This window comes from Acomys minous (genome assembly GCF_964271855.1).
Source record: "Acomys minous genome assembly, chromosome: 3".
In the NCBI taxonomy this organism is placed as follows: Eukaryota; Metazoa; Chordata; class Mammalia; order Rodentia; family Muridae; genus Acomys; species Acomys minous.
Window position 1 is genome coordinate 67,478,043 of NC_140485.1, and position 23,091 is coordinate 67,501,133.

General features: G+C 52.6%; 1 protein-coding gene and 1 pseudogene across 2 annotated transcripts; one reads left to right on the forward strand and one right to left on the reverse strand.

Annotated features, from left to right (window-relative positions):
* The first annotated feature begins 5,970 nt into the window (after positions 1-5,970).
* Positions 5,971-8,899, forward strand: LOC311593788 (vacuolar ATPase assembly integral membrane protein Vma21-like; annotated as a pseudogene). The gene is made up of 2 exons: positions 5,971-5,974; positions 8,559-8,899. The product of its transcript is annotated as a vacuolar ATPase assembly integral membrane protein Vma21-like (transcript).
* A 3,257-nt stretch (positions 8,900-12,156) lies between these two features.
* SNAI1 (snail family transcriptional repressor 1) lies at positions 12,157-16,604 on the reverse strand. The gene is made up of 3 exons (XM_084776767.1): positions 16,408-16,604; positions 15,558-16,088; positions 12,157-13,064 (listed from the first exon to the last, which is right to left on the reverse strand). Exons 1-3 carry the CDS (start codon positions 16,487-16,489, stop codon positions 12,880-12,882), a joined length of 798 nt encoding a protein of 265 aa, XP_084632893.1. The 5' UTR covers positions 16,490-16,604; the 3' UTR covers positions 12,157-12,879.
* Positions 16,605-23,091: the final 6,487 nt, after the last annotated feature.

The following is a 23,091-nucleotide window of genomic DNA, read 5'->3' on the forward strand; positions in this document are numbered from 1 at the left end:
ACCTCTGGCCCCCACATGCATGCACACCTGCATGGATGTATACACACCGACAAGCGAACATCACACAAATCAAACAGAAGCACAGGCAGAATGGGCCGGCTCCCTCTCAGCTGCCTCCACTCAGCTTCAGAGTTGCCATAGCAACAGTCACACCTTCCCTTCCCTCCCCTGTTCTTTTCTTTCTCTGCCTTTCTTCCTGCCAGAATGAGTTCACTGGGCAGGGACCATGCACGTCTCAGTGGCTGAATCACTGGGGGTTTGGGAGCGGTTGAGTGCTTGCCACGTGTCAGCTTTCCTTCCTCTGCTGCTGCTGCTGCTGCTGCTGCTGATAATGACAATGATGATGATGATGAAGATGATGATTATCACAATGATTATCATGATGATGATCATTACTACTTACATCCAGCCAGGCATGGTGGTAAATGCCTCTAATCCCAGAACTTGGGAGGCAGAGGCAGAGGCAGAGGCAGAGGCAGAGGCAGAGGCAGAGGCAGAGGCAGAGGCAGAGGCAGAGGCAGAGGCAGAGGCAGAGGCAGGCAGATCTCCATGAGTTTGAGGCCGGCCTGGTCTACAAAGCAAGTTCCAGGACAGCCAGGGCTACACATAGAAACCCTGTCTCAAACAAACAAACAAACAAACAAACAAACAAAACACAACAACAACCAAAAAACCCAAAACTTAAATTTTGTTGTTCACATCGCAGGGATCGAACTCCGGTCATCGGGCTTGGAGACAAGCTGGCTCACCCACCAGGCCCTCTTGCAGGCTGCCATGCACAGTCTCATCTTTGCGTTTGCCCCATCTAAGGTCTGAGAGGCTCGAACACACAGGTTCTGGATGAGGCCACCAGGTCCCCTCCTGCCCAGCACTTTGGCTGCTGCCAGCGCTCTGCTCAGCTGTTCCGAAGCTGCAGGGCACATTATGCAATGTCCTCTCCTCTCTCTTGGCACCAGTCACGGACTGGGTTCATCTTCACTGGCAGGTTGAGGTAGATTGTTGAAGTCAGGGTCACAAAGGGAATCGCTGATGGCTACTAAAATCTTCAAGGCAGGGTTGAGGGCCTCAGGAAAGCCCCCTGCCCAGCCTGGGCTGTTTCCTGGGGTAATGGTGGGTTTCCTTGGGGGATCCCCTCCCAAGCAGTCCCCTGGGTGTGACATGGGTTTCATTTCTCCTTGCTACCTGTCTTTGCTGTCTACATTGATGCTTCTCTTTTGGTCAGAGCTGGGTCGTGGAGGCCTGGGGTGGGGGGGTGGGGTCTCCAAGGCAGTGCCTGCCCTAGGGAGGGAGTAGGCTGGCTCAGACACCAGCCACGCAAAAGATCCAAAGTTCGAGACACAGGCTACCCTGAAGGTGCCAGTGGGAAGGCTCAGAAGGCTCTCCCTGGGTCCATAACATGGGCATGGTAGCAGCCCTGTATACGGAGGCCTCCTTAGGCAGGCCCACACCTGCAATTCACAGAGCCACCTGGGAAGGAGGAAGCTGACGCTTGGAGAGGCTGTGCCACTTGCTGCGCCTCACACAGCAGCCAAAAGAAAAAGGTGATTGTCTCTTTGAAATACTATTTGTTGATAGTATTATTGCCTTATGGAGTTTTTGTTTGTTTGTTTGTTTCCTTTTTCTTGGCTTTTTTGTTTGTTTGTTTGCTGGTTTTTTTCCAAGACAGGGTTTCTCGGTATAGCTATGGCCACCTTGGAACACACTCTGTAGACCAAGCTGGCCTGGAACTCAACAGAGATCTATCTGATTCTGCCAGCCAGAGCGCTGGGATTAAAGGTGTGAGCCACCACTGCCCAGCTGTTTTCTTGTTTTGTTAAACACCGGGTCTCCTGTAGCCCAGGCTAGCCTCAAACTCACTCTGTGCTGTGGGCAGGTCTTGAACTAGAGACTGTCCTGCCTCAGCCTCCTGAATGCTGGGATTACAGGAGTAGGATTGCTGGGGGCTTGCTGCCCTTCCTGGCTGAAACATATGCCAGGTTTCACCCTTCCGCCCTTCATCCCCTGGGTCTAAACTCCTGGTGCCTAATTGCAGGCTGTGGCCTCCTCAAAAGCTGGCCTGGCAACCAGACTTTGCTCCTCACAGCTGGTATATAGGATCCCCTCAAGACTGTCAACTCTCATCTTTCCCCTCAATTACAGACTCCCACGGCTCCCCACTGTGCCCCAGGACCAGGCCATAGATTCACCTGCAACGCTGTGCCTGATCCTAGTCCGGCCACACCCTGGTGCCGGCTCACCCCGTGACCCCTAAGGCCTGGGTCAGTGGAGTTTTGCTTAAGGCTTCTCTCTCCTAGGAGTCACACAACAAAATATGACTCACTCTGTCTTCTCCCCAGCCTTTCTTCTTCAGGCTGGCTTCCTGACCTTCCACAGGGTTCGGTGAGTGAATAACAAAAATTGCACAGTGCGGCTGGAAAGATGGCTCATCGGTTAAGAGCACGTGGTCCAATTCCCAGCACCCACATAGCAGGTTACAACCATCTCTAACTCCAGTGTCTGAGGATCCAGTGCCTTCTTCTGGCCTCTGAAGGCACTGGGCATGCATGCGGTGCACAGACATACATACATACAGGCAAAAAAACACCCAACACATAAAATAAAATAAATCTTTAAATTAAAAAAAAAAAATTACAAGTGGTCACAGATACTCTGAAAAGACCTGGTGGTTGGTTGAATTGCTTTAAGACAGACACAGTGGTCCAAGCCATAACCCCAGCATGCACGAGGCTGAAGCAGGAAGACGCAAGTTCAAAGCCATCCTCACCTACTTAGTTCAATACTGTCTGGGGAGATCTTGCCTCAAAAAAAGGGAAAGGGGGGGAGTGGCAAGATCACTCAGTGGATAACAGTGCTTGCCACACCAGCCAGACAACCTGACCCTTGTGAAAGTAGAAAAAGAGAGATGACTCTGTGAAGTTGTCCTATGACAATCTCCGACCTTCACTTGAGTGCCATGGCACATGTGTCTCCTCCCGCAATTGTGCAAATAACGTTATTTTATTTTGGTTTTTTTTTGAGACAGGTTTTCTCTGTGTAGCCTTGGCTGTCCTGGACTCACATTGTAGACCAGCCTGGCCTCAAACTCACAGGGATCCACCTACCTCTGCCTCTCAAATGCTGGGATTAAAGGTGTGCACCACCACCGCCTGATTTTTTTTTTTTAAAGCAAGACAAAAGGATCTACTGAGGAGCCTGGAGTGGCGGCACACATCTGCGATTCCAGCACTTGGGAGGCAGAGCCAGGAGGCTGCTTATAAGTCTGAGGCCAGTCTGGTCTTACCTAGTGAGTTCCAGGTCAGCCAGAGCTACATAGGGAGCTGATGTTCTAAATTCACATTGTTGCTGTCATAAAGACACTTTGACCCAGAGCAACTTAGGGGAGGACAGGGATTAGTTCAGCTTTCAGGTCACAGTTGTCACTGAGGGAAGTCAAGGCAGGAACTTGAAGCAGAAAGCGTGGAGGAACAATGCTTCCTGGGCCTGCCACCAGCATGGCCAAGGACCACCTGCCCAGGGAATGGTGCCGCCCACAGTGGGCCAGACCCTCCTACGACTAACAAGCAAGACAATCCCCGATAGACACGCACACACAAACACACCCAAAGCTGCACTGGGCAGAGCTGGGTGAGGTTCCACGGTAGAACACTTACCCAGCATGCAAAGCCCTGGGTTCCACTCCCAGTGCCCTCCACATTCACTCACCTCATAAAGGCAAGTTTGAGTCTAAGCACAGGACTCACGAATGCAATTTGTGTTGCAACAGGCTCTTTGGAGATGTAATGAAGCCAAGCAGAGCTTATGGCAGGACAGATGTGATTTTAATAGGACCCAAAAGGAGTGCCTGCCTTTGATTCCAGGACTCAGGGAGGCAGAGGCAGGCAGATTTCTGTGAGTTTGAGGCCAGCCTGGTCTACAAACCAAGTCTAGGACAGCCAAGGCTACACAGAGAAACCCCATCTCAAAAAAAAAAAAAAAAAACAAAAACCAAAACCACCACCACCACCACCAACAACAACAACAACAACAACAAAAAAGGAGGAGCACGTGGAATAGAGACTCCAGGCAAGCTTCTTCCAGAATCCTCAGAGGCTTCACCCTGAGGACAGCTTCCTTTGGGCTTCTGGTCAATGACCAAATCTTAGTGCTTGAAGCTGCCCAAGCCACAGTGTTTTCAGAGGAACTGTGGAAAGCCCGGAGAGGCACGAAACCCATGTAAGCAAGCTGTAAAGGGAGTCCAGATTGGGGGGTTGTCACCCACATGTCTCACCCACAAGCTTCTGATCTACAAGGATCACAGGCTCCCCTCAGCCCACAGGTTTGTGGGTGCTGTCCTCACCCCACCTCTAGCCACCCATGACTCTGGATGCCTACTGCGGAAGGCTGGGCCTGTAGTAGGGGGTTCTAGGAGACTTAGCTCAAGTGTGTAAAAGATGCAGGTTGCTTTGGTCCTCATTTAAGACACTCAGAAGTTAAAAAAAAAAAAAAGCAAAGGGCAACAGTCATACAAGAACCAAGGGTTCAAATCTCAGTGCTGCTACTGCGCTGCTGTGTGACTCTGGGGAAGTCACTCACCCTCTCTGTGACTAGGCTTTCTCCTTAGGTCAGTTGTGAACGTCTGTTGCATTAATCTGAGTGTTTGACCAGAGAGGTAACGAGCAAGGCAGTGCATGGAGCTCCCCCTGCTTGGAGCCGATGCTCTGGCAGGAAGAGGAGAACAGGGGACCTGTGAAGAGGGAGACATGTGCTTTGTCAGATGTCAGTGGCAAGGGCTAAGAAGGAGGGACTGTGGTACAAAGAGGAGAGAGAGGGATGGTGCGAGATGAACCTGGGCTGTCCTGGACAGAGTGTCTCTGCTGGAGAGAACACTGACAGAAACCCACCAGGAGTAGCTGGGAATGAGGGGACAGGGGTCTGGGTCGGAGGCAGAGGTGATGGGACTGTGCAGGTCCCCATGGGTTTCTTTTCTTTCTTTCTTTATTTGGTTTTTCAAGACAGGGTTTCTCTGTGTAGCCTTGGCTGTCCTGGACTCACTTTGTAGACCAGGCTGGCCTCGAACTCAGAGCGATCTGCCTGCTTCTGCCTCCCGAGTGCTAGGATTAAAGGCGTGAGCCACCATGCCTGGCTTCTTTTCTTTTTCTTTTCTTTTCTTTCTTTCTTTTTGTTTTTTGTTTTGTTTTGTTTTGTTTGTTTTGTTTTTTGTTTTTTCAAGACAAGGTTTCTCTGTGTAACCTTGGCTGTCCTGGACTCACTTTGTAGACCAGGCTGGCCTCAAACTCATAGAGATCTGCCTGCCTCTGCCTCCCTAGTGCTGGGATTAAAGGTGTGCGCCACCACTGGCCGGCTTTGTCAGTTAATTTTTAAGGCAAGGTCTCACTGTGTAGTCTGGTTGGCATGGAAGTTGCTGTTAGGCCAGGCTGGCCTCATACTCAAGACAGATCCACCTGCCTCTAACACTTGTTGGGATTAAAGGTGTATACCACCATGCCCAACTAATTTATGTACTTTCGAGAGCAGGTCTCACTATGTAGCCCTGGCTGGCCTGAAACTCACTATGTAGACCAGCTAGGCCTCAACATCACAGAGATCCATCAGCTTCTGCCTAGGATTAGAGGCCCACTGTACCACTGATGGGCTTCTCACCCCTGCATCCCTAAAACTGATAAATTTGTTACGCATATTTTATCGAAACTTTTTTCTTCCTATTAAAACAAGTTTCATGTAGCCTAGGTTAGCTTCACACTCCCTAAGTAGCCAAGGATAACCTTGAATTTCTGACCCTCCTGCCTCTACCTCCTATGTTTGCTCTGGGTGCTTCTGGGGACGGTTCAGTCTTGTGTGCACACTAGGCAAGCACTGTGTTCCCAAGCTATGTCCCCACTACTGCCTGTTTTTTTAATTGAGAGAACGTAAATTAAGTTCTTTATGCCGTGGGGTCTGGGGACAGAGAGGCACCAGGAAAACTGTGCTGGCATGGGTCAGTTGAGTCTCCTGTCTCTCTCTCTCTCTTACTTTATGGGTATGAATATTTTTGCCGGCACATGTAGGCGTACCACGTGCATGCTTGGTGCCTGCAGAGTTCAGAAAAGAGCATGGAGCCATAGTTACAGACTGTCGTGAGCTGATTGTGGGTGCCAGGAATCATCCTGGGTCCTCTGCAAGAACAGCTAATGCTCTTAACTCCTGAGCCATCCCTCCAACAACAACTTTTTTTGTTTTCTGTTGTTGTTGTTGTTTTTTAATTGAGGACATAAACTTTTATCACATTTGTGAAACTGACTCACTGGAAAGCCAGAGAACAAAAAGATCGCCCTTCATCCCTGCCTGCTGGGACCCGCACAGCCCAGTCGAGGGGACACCTCTGAGCAGCTTCCAGGCCACACTAATAGGCCCCAGATGTGCCCAGAGGTGGCCCTGGCTCCAGACCTGCCTGCTGGGACACTCCCCCCCGGGGGTGGCTTTACAGCCAGTTTATTTCCTGGAACGATTTTAAAGAAAATCCCAAGGGAGGATCTAATGGCCCAGCCGGACCCCGCAGCCCCAGCCGCCATCTCCCCAGGCCCAGCTCTGAGCCTCGGCTGAGACGGGGGCTTGTCCTTGGGAAGGAAGCCAGCCAACCAGGGTGGAAAGGACGGCGGTGCTGGAAGGACTCCATTTTGGGACCACTGTAGCAAGTGGGCTCTTTGTTTTCCTTTCAGAGACAAGAGCCCAGGTTGGCCTCTAACTTAGGAAGTTGCCTCGAACAACCTTAAACTTTTGAGTTTCCTTCCTTCCTTTGCTTCAGAGTGCTGCAAGCACCTGCAGGCCCCACCCACCATGCCACTGGCCGGGTACAAGCAGTGCGGGGACTAGACAAGTGAGACCTTTATGCGTGCTGCTCCAGTGACAGCCAGTGATAGCTCAGCACAAAGCCCCGGTCCTAGTTGGAACCCTTGACAGAAGGCTGAGCAGGGCATCTCCAGGGTCTCCAGAGTTCTCCCCAGATTTGGGCTACCTGTGAGAGAAGACACAACTCGGCCGAGCGACACCCGGGGTGGGACCGATGCCGGGCAGCACCTTACAGTGCCATGGACTGAGTCAAACACATCCTGCCTCTGTGTCCTGCCAAGAGTGTCCAGCCAGCCTCAGCTGTGATGAAATGCCAGGCTGGGCTCCGAAGGAAGGTCGAAGGAACTCCTGGCTTCTTCTCTCTGTTTTATCTCTGAGACAGGCTACTATGCAGTCCAGACTGTAGGCCTGGAAGTGTGTCTTAGTTTAGTTTCCATCGCTGTGATAAAACACCATGACCAAAAAACGACTGGGGAAGGAAAGGGTTTATTTCAGTTAAAGCTGTCAGGTCACACTCCATCACTGAGGGAAGTCAGGGCAGGAACTCAAGGCAGGAACTTGGAGGCAGAAACCATGGAAGAGTGCTGCATATTGGCTTGCTCCCCATGACTTGCTCAGCCTGCTTGCTTTCTTTCTGTTTTGTTTTGCTTTGCTTTTGTTTTTCGAGACAGGGGTTCTCTGGCTGTCCTGGAACTTTCTTTGTAGACCAGGTTGGCCTCGAACTCACAGAGATCCACCTGCCTTTGCCTCCTGAGTGTTGGGATTAAAGGCGTGTGCCACCACACCAGACCTCAGCCTGCTTTCTAATACCATCCAGGAACCTGCGCAGGGATGGCACCACCCACAGTGGTCTGGGGCCTTCCATGTCAATCATCAATCAAGGAAATGCATGCATGCCAGGTTTGCCCACAGGCAATCCTTATGGGGCCATTTTCTCAATTGAGGCTTCCTTCTTCCCAAATGACCCTAGCTGTGTCAAGTTGACATAAAACTAGTCAGCACAAGTTTGCTTTACAGATCAGTCTTGTCTTGAATGCACTGAGATCCGCCTGCCTCTGTCCCCTAAGTGCTAGGACTAGCCGGGTGGTAGTGGTGCACACCTTTAATCCCAGCACTCTGGGAGGCAGAGGCAGGTGGATCTCTGTGAGTTCAAGGCCAGCCTGGTCTACAAAGTGAGTCTAGGACAGCCAGAGCTACACAGAGAAACCCTGTCTCAAAAAACCAAAACAAAAAATAAAACACACACACACAAAAAAACCCAAAAACAAAAACCAACCAAAAAAAAAAAATTTAAAAACCACCACCACCAAAAAAAAAAAAAAAAAAAAAAAAGCTAGGACTAAAGTTGTGTGTGACCAACCATGCTTGGGGTTTTGTTGTTGTTTTCCTTTTTGAAGCAGGACTTGCTATGTAGCTCGGGCAGGCCTTGAACTCCTGGAAATCTTTTTGCCTTAGCCTCCAGAGTACAGGTGTAAGCTACCAGGCCTAGGTGGCCTGGGCTTTTAAAAAATGCAAACAAGGCTGGGCGTGGTGGTGCAAGCCTTTAATCCCAGCACTCGGGAGGCAGAGGCAGGTGGATCGCTGTGAGTTGAGGCCAGCCTGGTCTACAAAGCAAGTCCAGGACAGTCAAGATAACACAGAGAAACCCTGTCTCGAAAACAACAATAACAACAACAACAAAAATGCCAACCCGGACTTCCGGCACAACCAGCCTACTACTGTCTGCCTCTGAGCCCTGCCTCCTACCTTGCGCCTGCTGCTGCCTTCACGCCACGCCGCGGAACGCCTTGATGAAGCAGCACTGAAAGTGTGGCAGCCTTCAGAGTTCAGAAATGAAAACTCTTTCGCTTCAACCCTGAAGACACTCCTCTTCTTCACAGCTTTAATGATCACACTTCCTATCGGGTTATAGTTTACCACTAAATCTCATATATTTGAAGGTGTCCTCGGGATGTCCAATGGAGACAGCTATTTTTATGCTGCAATTGTTGCTGTTCATGTGGTTCTGGCCTTGTTTGCCCATGTGGCCTGGAATGAAGGCTCATGACAGGGGTGTGAAGGCAAACAGGATTAAAGGGAACATTGGTTTTTTTCGAGACAGGGTTTCTCTGTGTAGCCTTGGCTGTCCTGTACTCACTTTGTAGACCAGGCTGGCCTCGAACTCACAGCAATCCACCTGCCTCTGCCTCCCAAGTGCATGAAATTTATTTTTTGAATATGTTAAATACTTCTGGGATATTGATAATAAATATGTCTTGTTTGAATAAAGTTGAAAGAACATGTTAAAATTAAAAAACAAAAATGCCAACATGACAGGCTGGGACCGCAGCTCAGCAATAGAGCGTCAGCCACGGGTATGCGAGCGCCTGGGCTGTATTGCCTACACTACAGAAAATCACCGTGCATAATTTTAAGCCATTCACTCAAACAGCAAAGGTAGGACTGTTACAAGTTTGAGGCTAACCTAGTCTACACAGTGATGCCTTCTCTTCAAAGGAGGGGGGGGCGACTGAGAATGTCCCTTCATTTGTAGAACGTTTACGTGGAGTACACCAGGCCTCAGGAGAGTACAAAGCAGGCATAGCTGTACACGTGTGTTATCTCAGCACTTGAGGGGTAGAAGCTGGAGGGTCATCCAACATAACTGACTGCTGCAGGAAGAGTTTGTGGCTAGCCTGAACTACATGAAAACCTGCTAATATATATGTATATATTTTTGTTTGCTTTTTTTGTTTGTTTTGTCTTTTCTTTTCTTTTCAAGACAGGGTTTCTCTGTGTAGCCTTGGCTGTCCTGGACTTGCTTTATAGACCAGGCTGGTCTCAAACTCACATTGATCCACCTGCCTCTGCCTCCAAAATGCTGGGATTAAAGGCATGCACCACCACACCCAGCTGTTTTTGTTTTTTCAAGACAGGGTTTCTCTGTGTGTAGCCCTGGCAGGCCTGGATCTCCCTTTGTAGACCAGGCTAGGCTCAAACTCAGAGAGATCCGCTTGCCTCTGCATCCCAAGTGCTGGGATTAAAGGCGTGCCCCAACACTGCCCAGGTTAAAAAAAAAATGTTTTTTTTAATAAATAAATAAACGCTGGATGTGGTGCCACACACCTTTAATCCCAGCATTTAAGAGGCAGAGGCAGGTGGATCTCTGTGAGTTCAAGGCCAGCCTGGTTTGCATAGTTTATTCCTGGGCAATTAGAACCTATATAGTGAGACCCTGGCTCAAAAACAAAACAAAGCAAACGCCAAAAAACAAAGAATAAACAAGCAAACAAACAAATCTTAAATAAATAAATAAATAAATAAAAAGACACACACCCCTCCCCATCCCCCCAAAAACCTCTCATCTCTCCTCTAGCTCCACTGCCTGCGTTCTCGTAGAGACAGCCTTTTCTCCTCATATTGTCAAAAATAGCACAGTTCTGTGAATAACCCTTTGCTGTTCCCACCCTTCTTCTTCCCATAGAGGGTTGTCTGTCCACTCAACCCCAGGCCCACTGGGGCTTCTTCTGGGTCAGCTCTGTCCTCTCTCCCCCTTCCTGGGGTCCGTTACCAGCCCCACATAAGTGAACAAGGCCCCGCCCTGGGCGGGCACTAGGCCAGTCTCTATCCCTGTAGGCCTGGTCCAGGCCATTTGTCACCTGTTATCTCTCACCTCCACCCTTGTTCCTTCTCTTTCTTTCCAAACTCTAATCTCTGTTCTCCCTGCCAGGGGGACCTTGGTCCTAGCTGCTGTCTCAAAGTCCCATGGCTGCTTTCTGGGCCCAGGCCCCACAGAGGCCTTGGTTTTCCCTCGTCCTGCCTTTCTAGTGTCTCTAGCCACAAGGTCTGGCTCAGGGCAGCTTCTTTCAGCCGTGCAGCCTGCTCCTTCCCCCATCTACAGGGACCTCATCTCTCTTCCTCCACCTCTATCCTCCTCATCTTCCTCCTCCCTCTCAGGAATGTCAACCCTCCTGAGGGCTCCGGATGCCTTGGTGGGAACCCCGCCTGCAGCTCCTCAGCCCTCCAGAGCCTTCTGGGCCTCTCACTCCAGCCTGGCACCACTGCAGGAAAGCAGTGTGTTTAATCGCTTGTTTGTTTTCTGTCTCCCCCACTAGAACAGAAGTCCCTGAGTGCAGCGACTGTTAGTTAGAAGGGCTTGGCACACCCCGCCTCCTCACAGGACCCGCTGAACGAGTGAAGGAATGTCTCTGCTCACAGCCTCTCCAGAGCCAGGCGCTGCTGTTGCCTCTGATTTCTAGAGGCAGAAACTGGGGCTGAGAGCAGAGGAACTCTTGCTTGCTTCTGGCAGTGAGAGGTGAGAGTCAGGGCCAGCAGCCAGGCTTACCTGACTCCCAGCACGCTCAGAGCCAGGCTGACCAAGTCCTAGGCAGCACCGCAGGCCAGGCCCTCAGCGTTGAGTCTGGTCTCAGAAGCCCCATCCCATCCCTCAAGGCCCAGGGTGAAGTCACTCACCACCGTTCAACCTACTATGGAGAAACACAGTAGGCCATCAGCCAGTTGGGGCCCAGCACCCACCTCACTAACCTCCCCTTCAGGGAGGCCTGCCACAATTTGGCGATTGTTAGAAATCTTTTTTTTTTTTTCCCTTTTGGGAGGAAAGCTGTAAGTCATTAGGCTGCTCCCGCCTGCGGGTCACCATTTCCTGTTTAGAAGACTCATCTCTCCTTTGGAGCTGGAAGCTCCCCACCCCCAGCCCGGCTAGAGCTGGCCTGGCTGAAGCTCCATAGGCCAACGCCTGCTCAGCTCCCCACAGGAAACTGGCACCTTTGGCACCTTTTGTGCTCAGAAAGGACATTCATTTTCTCTCGGGGGCCCCAGGAGGCCCTCGGAGTTGAGGTCACCAGCACCAGCTAGCCTGAGGTAAATTGCCCCAGCCCTGGTCCTCCGAGCAGGAAGCTGAATGACCCCTGCCCTTTGGCCTGGCTTCTCACCCTCCTGGCTCCAGCCAGCCCATTTCCTTGCATCAAAGGCCATTTGGTACCCAGCAGCCAGACAGAGGTGTGGGCCTGCCTGACAGAGAGGCACTTGGGAACAGGAAAGACATCCTCCTTCAGCTGGGAGGGACAGCTAGTTCTGCCCCCATAGACCTGCTATAGTGGAGCCACAGCACGGGAGGCCAGGCTGTAGATAAGTCCCATGAAGCAGCAGCTTCCTCTGCTAGAGAGCCCGGGTAACTGAGAGTGCAGGAAGCTTGCACACTCAGGACAGACCCCCAGGCCGGGCAGCCCAGTTCCCAGTGTTCATGATACTCTAGTTAGAACTCCAAAGGCTTAAAAGACTTTGCCCCTCCATCCTGTAAGTCCCTTTAACGTGTCCCCTTCAACACGGAGGTTTTAGTATATAAATTAACCACTTTATTGAATATCAATAAACTATACATATTAACTGTACAAAAATGCTGCTTACAATATAAATACCTTTAAAATGTAAACATCTTTCTCCCAGGGCCACCTGTTGAGCCCCAAAATAGTTCTGGGAGACACATTGGCCAGGCTGAGCACCCCACTTGGCCCCTAACAAGTGATGGCCATTACTCATGGTCCCTTTTGAGACAGTTAAACTGCTTTGAAACAGGTGTCACCAGGACAAATGGGGGCGGGGGATGAAACAGCTGCCCACCCCCAGGGGCACCTGGACATGTGTCCAGTAACCACCCTGCTGGATGGCGTCCAGGGTGGGACTATTGCATAGTCTGTTGTACCTCAAGGAAAAGTCCTGAAGTGTCCTTGGGGGAGGTAGGGAAGTGGGGTCCCCTGACTGGGGGGTTCAAGCTTCCCAGCCAGTGGGTTGGCTTTAGTTCTATGGCTCGAAGCAGCTATGTCCCAGAGGCTACACCTCATGAATACTGAGGGGTGCTCTGGGAGGGCAGCAAGGCACTCCGCCCTCCATCTGCCAGCTGCAGAAAAGGCCACCAAGAGAGTCAAGCAGGAACCAGGGCCACACATGGCCTCCACAGGTCCCTGGCACCAAGGCTGGAAGGAGTCCTGGCAGTGAGGAGGGTGGGCGCTCCAGGGCACCGGGGAGACGCCAGAAAAGGATGGGGAGGCAGCATGGTCAGCGAGGGCCTCCGGAGCAGCCAGACTCTTGGTGTTTGTGGAGCAAGGACATGCGGGAGAAGGTGCGGGCGCAGGCCTGACACTGGTACTTCTTCACATCCGAGTGGGTCTGGAGGTGGGCACGCAGGTTAGAGCGGTCAGCAAAGGCACGGTTGCAGTGGGAGCAGGAGAAGGGCTTCTCACCTGGGGAGAGACAGCAGAGGGGTTAGGAGGTGCTGGACAGTGTCTGAGCAGCCCCGATGCACCAATTGTGGGAGCCAAGGACAGCCAGGCCTGGCACGTACCCCCAAACACCACAGTTCTGAGTCTCCAAAATTCCCTCCCAGGGTGGGGTTAACCAAGACAAAGTCCTGCCCATCTGGCAGACACTGCACACTTCTGACTCTCCTGTCATTTGACCCTTCTGCAGGCCCATTAGAGATGGAGAAACCGAGGCACAGAAGGTAAAATAAGTGGCAGGTTCCAGGTCACCCACCAGGGCTCCGTAGTCCTTGGTTTTAGTCTGCCTCAGGCAGGGGGAGCTGAGGCTGGCGGCCCAATTACCAGCCTTGAAATCATCCCTTGATTCACTTTGTCTGGGACAAAGCTTGAGAGGCAGCCTGGAGAGGCCTCCCCACCCCCACCCACGAGGCCACTCCTCTGCACCCTGCCAGCAGCCCAATCCCAAATCTTGGCTGTTCCCCAACCTTACAGATATACCCAGGGTCCTCACACCCTGGCTGCCCAGCCAAGGTTATAAGTGCACATGTGCTATGTGTACAGTAAGTGCTCAATAAATGCTTGTAGAATTAGTGTGTGTGTGTGTGTGTGTGTGTGTGTGTGTGTGTGTGTGTTTTTAAGGGATCTGAGCATGGTGGCTCACACTTGTAATCTCAGCACTGTGGAGACAGAGGGAGGAAGGTCTCCGGTTTGAACCCAGCCTGGCCAAGCTACACAAATACATCTACTGCGCTATTATCCTGCTGTGTGCCACGCATGGTGCTATAAGGCCAAAGGCAGCCTCCCCCTACCCCCTACCCTCACACACTCTCTCTCTACCCCCCACCCCCTCCCAGCCTGCTAGCCCTCAGGCGGTGCCCTTTGGTTAGTAGATTCTAGTAAAGGAATTCAAGGACTGATGAACTACCCCTGGGAGAGCTGAGTCTCTGGGTAGAGGGAATCTCCGCAGGGTTCCTGTGGGACCAACCCACTCAGCAGGTATTCAAGGAACGTAGCTTCGTCCAGCCATCCTAGGGGGCCACAGACCCCCCCAGAAGCCTTCCACTACCGAAGTGGGGCTCTGTGGGGCTGGGGAAGGAAGGCCAGCGCAATGGTGCGCAGGCTCCCAGCAAGACCTTCCTCCACTTGCTGCCCTGTGACCCAGCGCTGCCTATGCAGATGCAGAGAGCTGGAGGTCCCTAAGGACCCCTCCCAAGGACTGGCTGACTGTGAGCTTAGCAGGGAAGGGGTACTCACCCCTTGTGTCTTAACAAAGCGGGGGACAAGACAACAGGGGTTAAGATGGAGTTGGGGGTCTGTGGGCTTGCACAGGAAGTGAAGATCCCCCCCAGGCCCCCCGACCCCCCAGACGCCTTTATAGTGTTCCTGGCAAGTGTGAAATCGGCACCAGGCCGGCTGGGACAAAGGCCACTGAAGGGGGCACTGTACATGTGATACCCCCTGGATTAAAGGGGCCTGCCATGCAACGAGGCGGCAGCTGCGGCCAGAACAGGTGCTGGGCACCACCGCTCCATGCACCTGCTCTAACCCTGCAGGCCCCCACCCCCTGGGCCACCATTAAGGCACACAATGGGACTCCAGGAGAACGGGGTGGTGCATTTCAACTAGGGTTTTGTCTGAGCCATGCCTTTACATCAAAACAAAGTCCCTCTCTGGATGTGAGGCAGCCTAAGACCCCTGAGGGCTTCAGCTCTCCCCAAAGTAGAGCCCCACAGTTTAGCAACCATGCAAAAGAAAGGCCGGCCTGTTAGAGACCTTGCGGGTTAAATCCGAGGCATTATGTGCCCGGAGGAGGAGAACTGGGTAGCCTTCTCATACAGTAAGAGTGACACTGAGACTTGCAAATGCCACCCACCCCCCACCCCAGCCTCACTGTTCCAAACGCTGGCCACAACAGGAAATGCACAGCTCCAACTAGCCAGCTCACACACCAAGCCAGTGACCCTTGAAACTTCGCCGGCGCATGCCTCAGAGGCAGACAGATCGATGTGAGTTCGAGGCCAGCCTGCTCTACAAAGTGAGTCCAGGACAGCCAAGGCTACACAGAATCAGAAAAAAAAAATTACCCCTACACAGGAACCTTCTGATGCCTTTCCTTCACTTGTGAAAGCTTTCTACACCTTCCCTGGCTGAGAGACCAGCAGAGTAATTTCTTAGTGTGGCACTTGCACCCAACACCGTCAACTCTGGACAAAAAAACCCCACAAAGTTCTTAGGCACATTTTGAAAATGGGGAGAGTGAGGAAGTTCTCAACCCAGATGGAAATCTAACAATATCCTGTCTGGCTGCTAGAGTGGGGGGGGGGGCAGGAGGGTAACTCCTCACCACCAGCCCTACCAGCAAGGGACAGCATGCAGAACAACCAGCATCTACTTTGCTCTCTGCTTGGCAGCGTCAGAAACAAGTGTTGAGTCCCAGGGGCCAAGCAGACTAGACTCAGCTGTGGGGACACTCACCAGTGTGGGTGCGGACGTGGCCCTGAAGCAGCCAGGGCCTGGAGAAGGCCTTTCCGCAGGTCGTGCAGACGCAAGGCAGAGTGTGGCTTCGGATGTGCATCTTCAGAGCGCCCAGGCTGAGGTACTCCTTGTTGCAGTATTTGCAGTTGAAGGCCTTCCGGGACTGGGGGTCCTTGGCCACCACCGAGAGCCTGGCCAGCTGCTTGGGCAGTTGACTCAAGCCGGGGAAGGCGATGAAGGCCTCGGCCTCCAGAGACGAGGCCGAAGTAGAGGAAAAGGATGAAGGCGCCGGGGAGGGCGGGCTGGGCGGCTGGGAGCTCTTGCCGCTGTCCTCATCAGACAGCGAGGTCAGCTCTGCCGCCCTGGGGCTCTCTCGCGGCGGGAGGGTGGCCCAGGCAATCGGCTGCACTTGGGGCACCAGAAGCGAGTCCCAGATGAGGGTGGGCAGCGAGGCGGCGGGGTTGAGGACCTCGGGAGGAGGGATGGCGGCCAGCAGGTGGGCCTGGTCGTAGGGCTGCTGGAAGGTAAACTCTGAGGACAGAGAAGAGATAGCAGAAAGTCAGCTGGGCAGGTTCTCGGGGGACTCCAGGTGGAGGGGCTCCCCGCCGCCGGGGCTCCCCGCCCGCCCCTCCCCCACCCGGACTCCGCAGAGCTGCGAGCCTTCGGGTCTGCTACACTCACGGAGCCTCCCCGCCCGCTCCGGTATACAGAGCCCCTCGGTGGACCCCAACTGCCAAGACCCGGAGCTCCGCATCAACCTGTCGCGCCCGCATAGTCGGATTCGCCCCGCCGCGCCCTCGGGACTTCCCCCCCAACTTTAGCCGCCTGCGTCCCGCACCCCGCCACGCACCCACACACGAGTCCTGCAGCTCGCTATAGTTAGGCTTCCGGCGGTGGTCGGTCGGCTTCCTGACCAAGAAGGAGCGCGGCATGATGGCCGGGGCGACCTAGTAGCCGGGGTCACCGGGTCGCGCAAGGTCGGTAGGCAACTCCGTTCGCGAGGCCGGGCCGCGCCACTATGATCTCCCCCTCCGGGAGCCAAATTCCTTTAAGTACTATGGCTGGGGGCGGGGCCGCGGTTCTGACCACGCCCCTTTGTCAAGCCTGCGCCAATGGCTGGCGGCGGCGCGGCCCGAGACCACGACAGCAGCAGGTGCGCCTAGCCTGGTGGGGCTCCCGCCGCGTGGCGCAGAGATTCGGCTCCGGCTCCTCCCGGGCCGGACCGCTGGGCGTCCGAACGTCTCCGGCGACGCCTAGTGGCCGCGCCTGCCCTCGGCCGAGCGCGGCGTCCCCCGACTCCCCGGGAGCTGCGGACCACGGGCCAGAAGAGGCGGTGATCCGCTCCCTCCGCCGCACGTGCTTAGGAAGCGCGAGTTCCCGGAGCTGCCTATACAGCCCTGAACAAAACACTGAGAGCCCCACCGAAGGATGGGTTCCCGTCCGTGGGGGAGACAGACGGAGTTAAACAGAAGATTCTAATGCAAAGGGAGGTGTACTTTGATGGAGGGAGGTGGGGAAGAGACAGCTGTGACGGTCACCTGACGGGGGAGGGGTTGGGGGTGGGCGGTGGCGGGGGTTGTCTATGACTTCCCAGAGGAAGTGAAGAAGTATAGAGGGAAAGGCCCAAGGAAAGACTCAGTAACGTCAGTCCGCCTAGCCTTTGCGAGCAGCTCCCAGGGGTTGGGGATGGTGTGCGCAGGCCTCGAGGGGTCAGATTTGTTGGCCTCTGGTCCTTGGAGGAGTTTGGACTTTGCTTTAAGGGCACTGGGGAGCCATGGAAGGGCTTTCAGCTGGGGAGAGACCTGTTTGGAGTTGCGTTGTGAAACACCACTGAGGGCAGGTGCGAGGCAGAGGTAGCACAGACCGGGCTTGAGGCTCCTGACTTCCTGTGAATCGTGTTAAGAAGGGTCACAGAAAGGAAGGGTGGCCCCGGAAATCAAGCCCACACCCCCACAGTATGGGGTTACAAACACTTGTAAAATGGAGGGGCTTTGGAAACCGCTGGGGCCTCACGCTAGCAGAACCTTTGAGACTCTAGGCTTTTGGAGTTATAACAGAATAGAATCCTACTCCCACCGGGCGTGGTAGCACTAGCCTTTAATCCCACCGGGCGTGGTAGCCCTAGCCTTTAATCCCACCGGGCGTGGTAGCACTAGCCTTTAATCCCACCGGGCGCGGTAGCACTAGCCTTTAATCCCAGCACTGAACCTCCCTTTGAGGCCAGAGGGAGAAGATTGCGCCCCCTCCCCCTCCCACATCCCAACTGACGAGTCAGCTGACTGGGTCTTGAGCTTTCTCCCTCCTCAATGCGCAGTGAACAGCGCTTTCCTACCTCAGGACCTTGGCACCTGCCTTCCACCCTATGCTCCTGTTTTCTCTTCTGTATCTACACCTGGCTAGGCTTCCTTTCACCCTTTGTTCCCGCAGCATCCCCACCCCACCCCCACCCCACCCCCGTCACTCACCCCCACAAGCCACTCCCTCGCACTCCTCCCCACCCCCCACCCCAGCCTCCTTAGTAAGGAGAGAAAAGAGAAAAGCAAATGAAGCCCGCAGGGAAAGGGCCGTTCACACCCTCACACCTGTCCGAGGTCTGAAAGTAAAACCTGGTGAAGTGTTGATGGATGCTGGCATGCAATTTAGAAAAGGTGTGACTCAGTCCCTGACAGGTGACAGGTGACTCCCCACTCCCAGGAAGCCTCCTTCCTAGGCCGCCTGCCACCCAGGGCTTTCAGGCAATCTTCTCCTCAAAAGTGTCTGAAAACACTTAAGCCCCGCCCTGCCCTCACCTGCAGACACATCCTGATTTAATTATCTAGGGCGAGGTTGTTGGGATCCGAATTTGAAACGACAAAACGAATGGATGCTTCTAAAAGAGTAACTAAAACTAAGAACTGGTGGCTAGCTTCAAACCCAGACCAAACATAAGGACCACCCTGGTACCGTGTCCCACCTCCAGGGTTTCCCTGTGTAGCCCTGGCGTCCTCGAACTGGATCTGTAGACCAGGCTGGCCTCTCAACTCAGAGATCCACCTGCCTCTATCTCCCAAGTGCTGGGATTAAAGGCGTGTACCACCACTGCCTGACTAACACCTGTGCCTCTTAATATCAAAAAGAAAAGGAGAGAGAGAGAAAATACCAAAACCCCAAAACAGAACACTCAAATGTTCGTCAATAGTGGACGGGATTGATAACGTGGACAGAGGAGATGGCACACCTATAATGGAAGCCTATACAGCAACAAGAAATAACTACAGCCCGGCTAGGGAACACACCCGTATTTTTTTCCACTTTGGAGGCTGAGGCAGGAAGCTTAGGGGTTTAAGGCTAGCCTCGACTAAATAGTGAGAGCCTGCGAGGAAAGGAAGGAGTTTTAGTGTGAACAGTTCCGTGCAACAGCAGAAGGATTCTCAAACCATGGTGGTGAGCAAAAGGCAGAATCAGGTGTGCAGCTAGCTGTAGATGGTCAAAGCAGACACACTGAGTGCTGTATTACCCAAGGATATGCCCACTCGGAGAACCAAAGTCAGGGAAATGCAGGATCTTTTCTTTTTAAAGCTTTTTTTTTTCAAGTTTTTGGAGACAGGGTTTCTCTGTGTAGCCTTGGCTGTCCTGGACTCACTTTGTAGACCAGGCTGGCCTCGAACTCACAGCGATCCACCTGCCTCTGCCTCCCTGAGTGCTGGGATTAAAGGCGTGTGTATGCCACCACGCCTGGCAAATAAAAAGCTCTAAAAAGGCCAGGCGTGGTGGCACACACACGCCTTTAATCCCAGCACTCGGGATTATACACACATATACATGTATGTAGCCCTGGCTGTCCTGGACTCGCTTTGTAGACCAGGCTGGCCTCTAACTCACAGCGATCCACCTGCCTCTACCTCCCAAGTACTGGGATTAAAGGTGTGCATCACCACCCCCAGCCCTGCCTCTGAGACTCTTATGTTCTGGGATTACAGGTGTCTACCACTACACTCAGTTTTGTTTCTTCTTGCTTCACGATACCCAGTGTTATGTTGTGTTGGGAATCAAACCCAGGGCTTCCTACGCTAGCAGGCAAACACTTGTGTCAAATGAACTAGCCATGCCCTGCCCAGGCATGGTGCACAGACATATGCAGGTAAAAACAGCCACACACATAGGTATATATATTAATACATAAATATATATGTGTGTGTATACATATTATACACACACACACACACACACACACACATTTAGAAAGAGACTCTCTGCCTAGTCATGGCTGTCCTAGGACTTGCTCTGTAGACCAGAATAACCTTGAGCTCACAGCAATCCACCTGCCTCTGCCTCCCCAGTGCTGGCATTAAAAGCATGTGCCACCACGCCTGGCAGTAAATCCTTTTTAAAAACTGAATATTCAGGAGGCTCTGGTTCAAATACCCAGTACCCCACCCCCCAAAATATCTCATCGCCCTCAGAGAACTTGCTAACAGAGTTCACCCCCATCCTGAGTACTCCCTCCCATCCTCTTAGCCCCCACCCTGTGGTCAGAGCTGGGTGCAGGGATCAGGCCTAAGGCTGGGTGTGAGGCGCCAACTCCAGGTGGAAGTTACCTGTCCGCTAACAGGCCCAACCATAAAGCGAGGTGGCTAGCCTGGGCGTGTGTCTATAATCCCAGCACTGGGATTAGAGGTGGAAGCAAAGCACCCAGGCTATCCTCACCTATACACGGAGTCCAAGGCCAACTTGGGCTACAAGAGACCTTAGTGGCTGCTATCTCCTGCGGATGTCAGAACAGGTGCTGGGGCACTTGCTGCCTGGACCTGGCTGCCTCTTTTCCTCCTGTCCCTCGAGTACCTGAGCCCCAGGAGGGGCTGCTAAGGGAGAAATAGGCCTTCCCCACCAGGCCTAGGTTTGAGTGGATCTTCATGGTTGTCCTCAATGCGGTTCTCACCATCCTTGCTGGAGACTGAAGTGGACACCCACCCCAGGGAGAGAGACCGTGTGCTAGGTCAGACCCAGGTAACAGGAGCCAGCTCTGGGGTGCAGGCAAGAGGAAGCCTGGGCTTTCTTGCAAAGCAAACCCAGGTGACTTCGGTTTGTTTGTTGGTTTGTTTGTTTGTGAGGGAGGATTGAGACGGGTTTCTCTGTGTGGCCCTGCTGGCCTGCAATTCCTTTGGAGATCTGGCTGGCCTTGAACTCAGATATCCACCTGCCTCTGCCTCCCTAGTGCTGGGATTAAAGGCATATGCCACCACACCCCGGAACCTCATTTGAGTTTTTGTTTTTCGAGAAAGGGTTTTTCTGTGGAGCTTTTGGATGTCCTAGTCAGTAGACTAATCTGGCTTGGATCCACCTGCCTCCCTGCCTCCTGAGTTCTGGGATTAGAGGTGTGCACCATCACCAAGGGCAATTTCACTTGTTTTTCTTTTTGTTGTCGTTGTTGTTGTTGTTTTGTTTTTGTTTTTTGAAACACGGTCTCTCTGTGTAGCCTTGGCTGTCCTGGACTCTCTTTGTAGGCCAGGCTGGCCTCGAATTCATAGTAATCCGCTTGCCTCTGCCTCCCCAGTGCTAGAATTAAAGGCGTGCACCACCACGCCCGGTTTAATTTCTTTTTTTTTAAAGGCAAAGTCTCACTAGCAGAGTCTGGTGGTCTTTATCCTCTTGCCCAAGTCGGCTGAGTGCAGGGATTACAAGAGACCCTTTTGATACCTGCGATTCTTCGAAAAAGCTCCCTGTTGGCTAACCCCGCCCCTCGGTGCGGGTGGGGGTGGTGTCGCAGTCCTGCTTCGCCCTCTGCTGGCCTAACTGCCTCCCTGCGTCGCCTCTGTCTCTCCGTCCTAGGAATGTAATCAGGAAAGGCATCTGGGAGCAGGATAAATTTCAATACACGGCTGCATTTCTTCAGGTGTTCCTCCACTAAAAGCGATTTACAGTCAACTAAAGTCTCCCTCCAACCTAGACCTCCAGACGTGCTCTTTGTAAGAGACATGAGATGGTTACGTGCACGCAAGCGTTTATTAGTACAGCGTCTGTTCTCACCGAAGATGTCCACCTCCAAGGTAGACAATGCCGCGCTTGCCGTTTTGAAATAGCTAATATAGACCAGGTTGGCCTCGAACTCACTATGTAACTAGGGCTGGCTTCAGCTTCATGCTGGGACTACAGGCTTGTGCCATCACGTGGGGGGGGGGGTTCGCTCACTTGTTTTTGTGCTGAGGATTGAACTCAGCGTTCCGCTAAGAATGACTATACGTGGGGCGTGGTGGTGTAAGCCTTTAATCCCGGCACTCCAGAGGCAGAAGCAGGAGGATTTTGTGAGTTTGAGGCTAGCCTGGCCTAACAAAACGAGTCCAGGACAGCCAGGACTACAAAAGAAACCCTGTCTTGAAAAAACAGTCAGGCGTGGTGGCACACAGTTTTAACCCCAGCACACGGAAGGCAGAGGTAGGTGGATCACTGTGAGTCTACAAAGTGAGTTCAGGACAGCCAAGGCTACACAGAGAAACCCTGTCTCGAAAAATAAAACAAAATGACCATACTACTGAACTATACTTTCAGCCAGCTGCTTTTATGTTTCTGCTAGGTGGCTCTGTGTGCTGCTGCAGCGCAGTGCACATGTGGAGGTCAGAGGACACCTTGTCGTCTCACTTCTCCCTTCCCCTCCTCATGGGTTTTGAGAATTGAATTCAGGTGGCCAGGCTTGCTTGGTAAATGCTTTTTTATTTTATTTATTTATTTTTCTTTCTTTCTGAGCCATCTCACATTTTTACCTTAAAATAAGATCTGGGTTTATTGACCTTATAATCTTTTCTGCCTCAACTTCCCAAGAATCTGGGATTGCAGCCTGAATCATGAGGCCGTACTCCAAACTTTCTATTCTGTGGATTTTGCTGAACTCAGTTTGTTTAAGGAAACTCAGGTGGGATGAGTTTTGGGTTTGTTTTCTTTGTTTGAGACAGGGTTTCACAATGCAGTCCTGGCTGTCCTGGAACTTTCTCTCTCTGAAGACCAGGTTGGCCTCAAATTTAGGAGGTCAAGCCTACCTCTGCCTCCAGAGTGCTGGGATTAAAGGGGTGTGCGCTCCCACTGTCCAGCACCATTTTTTTTTCTGCTACACATAATCATGCTTGGTCTCATACGCCTAGCACTGCTGAAGATATGGCCAATGTGTTCCATAAAAAACTTGACATCTGAAGCCCGGTGTGGTGGCGCACGCCTTTAATCCCAGCACTCGGGAGGCAGAGGCAGGTGGATCTCTGAGTTTGAGGCCAGTCTGGTCTACAAAGAGCATCCCAGGACATCTAGGGCTATTACACAGAGAAACCCTGTCTTTGTTTTTGTTTTGGTGTGTGTGTGTGTGTGTGTGTGTGTGTGTGTGTGTGTGTGTGTGTGTGTGTGTTTAAGACAGGGCTTCTCTGTGTTATCTTGTTTGTCCTGAACTCGATTTGTAGACCAGGCTGGCCTCGAACTCACAGTGATCCGCCTGCCTCTGCCTCCCGAGTGCTGGGATTAAAGGCATGTGCCACCAAGCCCAGTAAGAAACCCTGTCCTTGAAAAACAAAACAAA